General features: G+C 40.0%; 2 protein-coding genes across 2 annotated transcripts in view; both read right to left on the reverse strand.

Annotated features, from left to right (window-relative positions):
• The window catches only part of LOC126981556 (phenoloxidase-activating factor 2-like), a 94,678-nt gene that overhangs the window by 56,691 nt on the left and 27,987 nt on the right, over positions 1-10,000 (reverse strand). The gene's annotated exons all lie outside the window — the stretch shown is intronic.
• Positions 2,611-4,598, reverse strand: LOC126981400 (uncharacterized). Its single transcript, XM_050832416.1, has 3 exons — positions 4,581-4,598; positions 3,021-3,251; positions 2,611-2,871 (listed from the first exon to the last, which is right to left on the reverse strand). Exons 1-3 carry the CDS (start codon positions 4,596-4,598, stop codon positions 2,611-2,613), a joined length of 510 nt encoding a protein of 169 aa, XP_050688373.1.

The following is a 10,000-nucleotide window of genomic DNA, read 5'->3' on the forward strand; positions in this document are numbered from 1 at the left end:
GTGTGTATGTTGGTATGTGACCTTAAATTAACAATAGGAATGACATTAATAAAAATAATAACAACAACAACAACAATAACAACAACAACAACAACAACAACAAAAACAACAACAACAATAACAACATCCAATAATAATAATAATAATAATAATAATAATAATAATAATAATAATAATAATAATAATAATAATAATAATAATAATAAGACATAAATATATTAATAAATGCTTCCCAATTTTCATCAGCAGCCTAAAGTTTTCTTCCTCCTCCTCCTCCTCCTCCTCCTCCTCCTCCTCCTCTTCCTCCTCCTCCTCCTCCTTCTTTCTTTCCTCCTCCTTTCTTTCCTTCCTCCTCCTTTCCCTTCCTTCTTTCCTTCTATCCTCCTCTCCTTCAGTAGCTTCCCCTCCCCTCCTCCTCCTCTCAGGCCCAACGAGGAGGGGAGAAGGAGGGCTGGAGGAGGTAAGGGGGTCGTAGGGGGGAGGGGGCGGCGACCCTTGCAAACTCTCTATTTTCCAAAGTTAATATTCTTACGAGCAAGGAACATTATTATCTCTCTCTCTCTCTCTCTCTCTCTCTCTCTCTCTCTCTCTCTCTCTCTCTCTCTCTCTCTCTCTCACTTTCATTTGTCATAATAGCGGCGTTGGATTATATCACTCACTTTCCCCCGGCAATTTACGCACGCACGCACGCACACACACACACACACACACACACACACACACACACACTGGTCATCACTTCCATCACCTCCTCCTCCTCTTTAATCATCTACACCCTCTTCTTCTTCTTCTTCTTCTTCTTCTTCACTTTCTCCTCATTCTCCTCCTCCTCCTCCTCCTCCTCTTGTTGCCTACTTGATTTGTGCTTTTGTTCTTCTTTCTCCACCTCCTCCTCCTCTTTCTCCTCTTCCTCCTCCTCCTCCTCCTCCTCTTCCTCCTCCTCCTGCTCCATATCCTTCTCCTTTATCATATCTGGCACACATTCTTCTTTTTCTTCTCCCCCTCCTCGTCCTCCTCCTCCTCCTCCACCTCCTCCTCCACTTTCCTACACTAGTGCATTCCTCTAACCCACATAATGAGTTCCGTTCCTGTAATCACGATCCACTTCACTCCACCTACTCCACCTCGTCCTCCTCCTTCTCCAACTCCAGTACGTTCTCCCGTGTTACCCCCCTCTTCTTCCTCCACCTATAAATCACAAATAGTTCCATATTTTTCACCTCCTCCCTTCCTCCTCCTTTACTACCATCTTTTTTTTTTTACCTCCTCCCCTCCTTGTCTACTTCCATCTTTTCCTTCTCTTCCTCCTCCTTCTCTACTGATATATTTTTTCCACCTTCACCTCCACTATTTTCTGCTGGTTCCATTTCTTCTCCACACTCCACCTTTTATTACTCCACCTCCTCCACTTACATTAAATTCTTTCCTCTTGTCTTCTGTTCCTTCCTCCTCCTCCTCCTCCTCTTTTAGCCTCTTTCCTTGATCTTCTATCTTCTTAACTTCATTTTCCATTTCATCATCTCTTCTTTCACCACTTCTTCCTTCTTTTCTTTTTTCTCCTTTTTTTTATTTTTTTTTATTTAAACATGTATACATATATTCACAGAGATGGAAAACTTAAAGTTGTGAGTTGGCACCCACAACTATTTTAAAAGTTTTTCAAATATTTAGATTCCTGTGAGGGTAACTGCACAAAAACATAAAACATACTTACAAAGTATACAGGATATATTATAAATATGATAAACACTATCATGTCAAGTGTGGAGCAGGAACGGCGTGGGGAGGGTGCCTCTCCAAATGTTGGCAGCTACTTTCGCCTGGTGTGTGGACATGCGTTCCAGATCAGGCGTGGCCTCCGTGAAGCCGTTCCAAAGACGCGCTGCCCTGGCCTTGTACGTCCGCTGGTGCTGCGAGGTGTGTGAGTGAGGCATCGTCACTCGCTGGCTCCCGGTTGCTGCCTGTCGCGTCGCTCGTTGGGCGAGGTGTGGCGTCAAGCACAGCCTGCTGAGATGAGGCGTGTGCAGCACCTGAGTCTTATGACAGACTGCCAGTGCTGCTACGTCGCGACGGTGCTCCAGGGATGTCATGTTGGCAGGGATCTCCACCTCATCCCTCAGCAGTCGGAGGGAGCGTCTCTGCACCGCGTCAAGGCGCCGGGTGTGGGTGACGGCGCTGGACATCCACGACAAGGCACCGTATTCCATACAAGGGCGGATCTGTGCCTTGTACAGCGTCAGGATTCCTCGGGGGGCCAGGCTGCCAGCCACCCTGCGGAGGGCAGAAACGCTGAGAGGTCTGGCGGGCCACAGTCGCGATGTGCTGGTCGTAGCGCAGCTCCCGGTCGACGGTGATTCCCAGGACCTTGATGTTATCCTGGAGGAGCAACTGGACGTCCCCAAACCGTAGTTGTCCCTCCACGCCCTGTGTAGCAGCGGGAGACCGAGAGACGACCATAGCATGCGTTTTGTCAGAGCAAAGTTGACCTGCCACAACTTCCCCCACTCCTCAGCAACCTTCAACTGCCTGTGGGAGCTGGCGGAGTAGGTCATCTATGTAGATGTTCCACAGGACTGGCCCCAGTATTGAGCCCTGTGGAACAGAGGCTCCCTATACAGGCGTCGAGGTCCGGCCATTGACGACTACCCGAAGCGACCTACCGTGGAGGTAGTCTTCGAGCAGAGTCAACAGACTCCCCTCTATACCCTTGGCACAAAGCTTTGCCAGTAGGCCAGAGTGCCACACTCGATCAAAGGCGCCGGCAATGTCTAGCGCCACCACGAGTGTGTCCAGGCCTTCAAGGGAATCTTGCCACTCTTGTGAGAGGAGGAGAAGGGAGATCAGAGGTGGAGCAGCCGCCCTGAACCCGAACTGGTAAGGAGAGAGAAGGTTGTTGTCGGTGAGGTGTTTCCCGATGACAGCAGCCAGCATCTTCTAACACCTTACCCATGGCAGACAGCAGGGAGATGGGCCGGTAGTGGTTCGGGTCAGTCCTGGAGTCTTTTTTTGTGGACAGGAACCACATTAGCTTCCTTCCAGGCGGCTGGCCTCTTCTTCTCCACGAGGCAGGCACTAAAGATGTTGGCGAGAGGCTCGGACAGCTCCTTGGCAAAGTTCTTTAACACCCTGGGGCTGATGTTATCAGGGCCTGTGGCTTTCCCCGCATCAACATCCAGGAGTACTTTCTCCACCTGTGCCGCGGTGACCGAGACCGACGTGATGGTGTGGTCAGACTCCAATTCTTGTTCTTTCTGTAACACATTTTGCTACACTCACATTCCTTTATTTTTTCTTCCTCCTCTTCCCTCTTTCCTCGACATTTCTTCACATTATTATTTTCATTCCCATTTCCGGATATCATTTCTTCTGCTTCGTCTTGTTATTCTTCGTTTTCTTTTTGTTATTTGAGATTTTCTTTTTATTTTTCATATTTTCCAACAATCTTCACTTTATTTTTTCTTTAACTCGGGATATTACGTCTTCTGCTTCTGTCTTGCTAACTTCCTCTTTATTTTGTGCTTTGTCATTTTATTATCTTCCTTTTTTGTTATATCTTTTTTGTTCCTCCGATTTTTTCACTATTTTATTTCCCATCTCCGACCTTTGTCTTCCACTTCTTTTTGTTATTCTTCTTTTTCTTGTGTTTACGTCATTTTATTTTCTTCCTCCTCGTCTTCTTTTTTTCTTCTTCATATTCCCTTTTTCTAGTTCTTGTTATTCTTGTTGTTTTTCCTCCCGTTTCTAATTCCATGGACTGAGAAATCCATGCACTTACCTGAACCTTATAATCAAGCCCCTTTTGATTTTGTTTTTCATACGTTCTAAGCAATACTAAATCACCATCACTTTATTTCATCTTCTTGTTTTTATTCTTCGTTTCCTTTCGTTCTTTCTTACTTTATTTTTGGCTTCTCTTTTTCATTTTCAAGGTTCCTATTTTTTTCATCCGTCTCTAAATAAAGGAATTGTCAACAGTCAACACATTTCAACGCTTATTTGATCCCTTAATTAAACCCTTTTTGCACTTAGTTTAATAGGTTCCGAATGGATATATATCATCCCCACACCTGACGTTTTCCCTACGCATGCCACCCACTCCATCGCATACATTCCACATCTCATGCCAGCCAACATACCACATCAACCTACATAACTTTTTTTGTTCCTCTCTCTCTCTCTCTCTCTCTCTCTCTCTCTCTCTCTCTCTCTCTCTCTCTCTCTCTCTCTCTCTCTCTCTCTCTCTCTCTCTCTCTCTCTCTCTCTCTCTCTCTCTCTCTCTCTCTCTCTCTCTCTCTCTCTCTCTCTCTCTCTCTCTCTATCTATATTCTCTATTCGCACATCAAAACATTCATTCCTCTCATCCTTTTACACACACACACACACACACACACACACATACACACACACACACACCTTAACCTTGCATTACACATATATAAAGAAAGGCACGGGCAGAGAGAGAGAGAGAGAGAGAGAGAGAGAGAGAGAGAGAGAGAAGAGAAAAACTCCAGATCCTTTAAATTATACTCCTGTTTGAGACTTGTTCTATACGGGTCTGGGTCACACGAAAGCACACTCACCTCCACCTCCACCTCCATCTCCTTCACCTCCTTCCTCCTCCTCCTCCTCCTCCTCCTTCACCTCCTTCCTCCTCCTCCTCCTCCTCCTCTTCCACTTGGCTCGAGACCAGATCCATTAAATATATTGTCACATATTTAATTCGTCTATCTGTTTTCCTGTCTTCTTGTATGTTGGTCTTTCTGTTTATCTCTGTTTGTTTGTCCTTCTTTCTGTCTGTTTGTCTCCTCTGTCTGTATGTGTGTATGTATGTTTGTGTGTTCCTTCCTTCTATCTCCCACTCTTCCACTCTTTCTTCTTCTTCCTTCCTTCATTCTCCCTTTTCTCCCTCCACTTCTTCCCTCTTCCTATCTCTCATGTCATCTTCCTTCCCTCTAACTTTCTGCATTTCCCTCCCTCCCCCCCCCCCCTCTCTCTCTCTCTCTCTCTCTCTCTCTCTCTCTCCTCCACTCTTTATCCTCCTTCGTTTTTTTTCCTTCTCGTTCATCCACTTCTTCCATCTTCCTATCTCTCCATCTACCTTCCTTTCTTCATTTCCCAGTATCACCTTCACTGTGTTTTCCAATTCCCTCCTCCCTTCGTCTTTCCTTCTTCTTCTCTCTTCCTATCTTCCCTTCTCCATTCCTCAATATATCTTTCACTATACATTTTCCTTCCCTTCCTTTTATTCCCTCTTCTGTCTTCCTCTCCTTCCATCTTTCTTTCTCATGATCTTTCTCACTATACATTTTCCTCTCCCTTTCCTTCCTTCCTCCCTCCTTCTTTCTCTCTCTCCTTCTCTTCTCCTTCCATCTTTCCTTCTTCATTCTCCATTCTCCTCGCCCTACCCTCCTTCCTTCCTTCCTCCTTTTCTCCCTTCCCTTTTCCATTCCTCATTCTCCTTCCCTTCCTTCCTTCCTTCCTTCCTCCTTCTCTCCTCTTCACCACCTCCCTTCCTTCCTCCCCGCTCTCTCCTCTCCCTCCAGCTTTCCCCAGACACTCATCTCCTCCCTTTCCTCCTCTCCTCTGTTGTATCAGGAGGGAAATGGAGGAGAGAAAGGAGAGTGAGGACCTGCACTCACTTCCCTCGCCCTGCAATCATGGCCTAATCTCATTCCCTCCCGCGGCCAAAAGGGATTCGAACGGGTAATTTTAGAAAGGGTTACGATTTGAAGCCTCCGAGCCACAAAAACGGTCCATAACACGCTGGTTCATGAGACGGTTTTTATAAGTCTTGTGTATTTACTGTTTGTTTTTTCAAGAAGGGTTACGATTTGAAGCCTCCGAGCCACAAAATCGGTCCATAACACGCTGGTTCATGAGACGGTTTATAAGTCTTGTGTATTATTTTTTTTTCGTGAAGGGTTACGATTTGAAGCCTCCGAGCCACAAAAACGGTCCATAACACGCTGGTTCATGAGACGGTTTTTATAAGTCTTGTGTATTTACTGTTTTTTTTTTCGGGAAGGGTTACGATTTGAAGCCTCCGAGCCACAAAAACGGTCCATAACACGCTGGTTCATGAGACGGTTTTTATAAGTCTTGTGTATTTACTGTTTGTTTTTTCAAGAAGGGTTACGATTTGAAGCCTCCGAGCCACAAACGAGATCCATGACGCTGGTTCATGAGACGGTTTTTATAAGTCTTGTGTATTTACTGTTTGTTTTTTCAAGAAGGGTTACGATTTGAAGCCTCCGAGCCACAAAAACGATCCATAGCACGCTGGTTCATGAGACGGTTTTTATAAGTCTTGTGTATTTACTGTTTGTTTTTTCAAGAAGGGTTACGATTTGAAGCCTCCGAGCCACAAAAACGGTCCATAACACGCTGGTTCATGAGACGGTTTTTATAAGTCTTGTGTATTTACTGTTTTTTTTTTCGGGAAGGGTTACGATTTGAAGCCTCCGAGCCACAAAAACGGTCCATAACACGCTGGTTCATGAGACGGTTTTTATAAGTCTTGTGTATTTACTGTTGTTTTTTTCGGGAAGGGTTACGATTTGAAGCCTCCGAGCCACAAAAACGGTCCATAACACGCTGGTTCATGAGACGGTTTTTATAAGTCTTGTGTATTTACTGTTTGTTTTTTCAAGAAGGGTTACGATTTGAAGCCTCCGAGCCACAAAAACGGTCCATAACACGCTGGTTCATGAGACGGTTTTTATAAGTCTTGTGTATTTACTGTTGTTTTTTTGGGAAGGGTTACGATTTGGAGCCTCCGAGCCACAAAAACGGTCCATAACACATTGGTTCATGATTTTTTTTTATATGTCTTGTATTTTGTTTTGCTTTTTGTCCTTGTACTTTCATGATGTTTATTGTTATTTGTTTTTTGAAGGACCCAAGTTTCTCCAGTTATACTTTTCTGTATTTATTTATTTTGTTCACTTGTTAATTTGCTCTCATATACTTTCTATTGTTTACTTTTTGTTGTTGTTTTCTAAAGTTAGTGATCAGAAACTATTATTTTTATTGAGTTATTCATCTTTTTTTTTTTTTTTTTTTTTTTTTTTGCTTTTTAATTTTACGTTGTTAAAAGTTATTGGAATTATGAACGACCAAGTTTCTCTAGTGATTTTTATGTATTTTTTTTATATATTTTATTCACTTATTCATTCATTCTGTTTGCTATACTTTCTCCTGTTTACTTTTTTGTGTTGATGTTTATGAAAGTTAATCCTCAGAAACTACTGGCATTTAACTTTACTTTTATCTTTTTTGTTATTTTCTGGGGGGGCAAACTACCTCCGTTTATCTTTCACTTTCGTTCAGCTGACACAATTTCCTTTTTTGTTATTTTATTAATGAAAGTGAATGAACGAAATCTATTATTATTTCCATATTTGTCGCTTTTGTTGTTGTTTTTCTGCTTGGTAATAAAAACACGATCTTCTTCTTTCCCTTTTGCTTAGCTTTTTCTGCTTTCATTCTTTTCTTGTTATTGATGAAAGTGAAAGATGAAAAACTATTATTACCATTTCTATTTTTGTTGCTTCTGTTGTTGTTTTTCTGCAGGGTAATAAAACACCATATTCTTTTCCTTTTCTTAAGCTTTTTCTGCTTTCATTCTTTTCTTGTTATTGATGAAAGTGAAAGATGAAAAACTATTATTATTATTGCTATTTTTGTTGCTTCTGTTGTTGTTGTTTTTTCTGCAGGGTAATAAAACGCGACCTTCTCTTCCTTTCGTTCGGCTCATGTATACAATTTCCATTTTTTTTTTTTTTTCTGTCACTGATGAAAGAGAAACACGAAAAACTGTTATTATTATTTACTCTCATTCCTATCATCATTTACATTTCTTTGAAAGATGAAAACTGTTATTATTATTGCTATTTTTGTTGCTTCTGTTGTTGTTTTTTCTGCAGGGTAATAAAAACACCTTATTCTTTTCTTTCTTTTTAGCTTTTCTGTTTTCATTCTTTTTCTTGTTATTGATGAAAGTGAGATGAAAAACTATTATTATTACTATTTGTTTTTTCTGCAGGGTAATAAAAACACCTTATTCTTTTCCTTTTCTTTAGCTTTTTCTGTTTTCATTCTTTTCTTGTTATTGATGAAAGTGAAAGATGAAAAACTATTATTATTACTATTTTTTGTTGCTTCTGTTGTTGTTTTTTTCTGCAAGGTAATAAAACGCGACCTTCTCTTCCTTTCGTTCGGCTCTTGTATACAATTTCTATTTTTTGTTGCTGTCACTGATGAAAGAGAAAGACGAAAAACTGTTATTATTATTTCCTCTCATTCCTATCATCATTTCCATTTCTTTTCCTTTTTTCTGCTTGGTAATAAAAACACGATCTTCTTTTCATTCTTTCTTATTGATGAAAGAGAAAGACGAAAAACTGTTATTATTATTACTATTATTTCCCCTTATTTCTATTATCATTTCCATTTCTTTTCTTTTTCTTTTTTTCTGCTTGGTTATAAAAATACGATCTTCTTTCACTTTCATTTAGCTTACACAACTTTCTTTTTAGTTGTTGCTATTTTTTTATTGTTTTTTTTTTTGCTTGTTTTGTTCTGCATGCTTACGAAAATATGACCTTCCATCACTTTCGTTTAGTTTCTACAATTTTCACTTTTTTTTTGTTATTTTGTTATTGATGAAAGTGAAAGATGAGAAACTATTATTATTATTATTATTATTTCCTCTTCTTCCTCTCATCATTTCCATTTCTTTTCTTGTTGTTTTTCTGCGTGGTTGTAAAAATACGACCTTCTTCTCTCCCTTTTCTTTAGCTTTTTCTGTTTTCATTCTTTTCTTGTTATTGATGAAAGTGAAAGATGAAAAACTGTTACTATTATTGCTATTTTTGTTGCTTCTGTTGTTGTTGTTTTTCTGCAGGGTAATAAAAACACCATGTTCTTTTCCTTTTCTTTAGCTTTTTCTGTTTTCATTCTTTTCTTGTTATTGATGAAAGTGAAAGATGAAAAACTATTATTATTACTATTTTTTGTTGCTTCTGTTGTTGTTGTTTTTCTGCAGGGTAATAAAAACACCATATTCTTTTCCTTTTCTTTAGCTTTTTCTGTTTTCATTCTTTTCTTGTTATTGATGAAAGTGAAAGATGAAAAACTATTATTATTATTACTATTTTTTGTTGCTTCTGTTGTTGTTGTTTTTCTGCAGGGTAATAAAAACACCATATTCTCTCCCTTTTCTTGAGCTTTTTCTGTTTTCATTCTTTTCTTGTTATTGATGAAAGTGAAAGATGAAAAAATGTTATTACTATTTCTATTTTTGTTGCTTCTGTTGTTGTTGTTTTTTTCTGCAAGGTAATAAAACGCGACCTTCTCTTCCTTTCGTTCGGCTCATGTATACAATTTCTATTTTTTGTTGCTGTCACTGATGAAAGAGAAAGACGAAAAACTATTATTATTATTATTACTATTATTTCCTCTTGTTCCTATCATCTTTTCCATTTCTTTTCTTGTTCTTTTTTTTCTGCATGGCAATAAAAACACGATCTTCTATTTTCATTTTCAGTTCAAAACAATTTCCACTATTTTTTCTTTACCGATGAAAGAGAAAGACGAAAACCTTTTATCATTATTTCCTCTTGTTTCTATTATCATTTACATTTCTTTTCGTGTTCATTTTTTCTGCATGGCCAAAAAAAAAAAAATTACGATCTTCTTCTTTCACTTTCGTTTAGCTAGCACAACTTTTTTTTTTATTTATAGGCTAGCTTTTTTTTTTTTGCTTCGTCGACTGACTGGCTGATCACTCTTGTTCCTTCGGCTATTCGTTCGTATCGTTGTGTTTCGTGTTGGTCCAGTTTGCTTCGTCTGTGTGTGTGTGTGTGTGTTTTCGTCTCCTTGGCTTCGTTCACTCGCTGCACTTCTTTTCTTTTCTTTTTCTTTCGCTCATAATAACTGTTTAGGTGTGTGTGTGTGTGTGTGTGTGTGTGTGTGTGTGTGTGTGTGTGTTGACCTCTCC

Source organism: Eriocheir sinensis, chromosome 48, assembly GCF_024679095.1.
Source record: "Eriocheir sinensis breed Jianghai 21 chromosome 48, ASM2467909v1, whole genome shotgun sequence".
Taxonomy (NCBI): Eukaryota; Metazoa; Arthropoda; class Malacostraca; order Decapoda; family Varunidae; genus Eriocheir; species Eriocheir sinensis.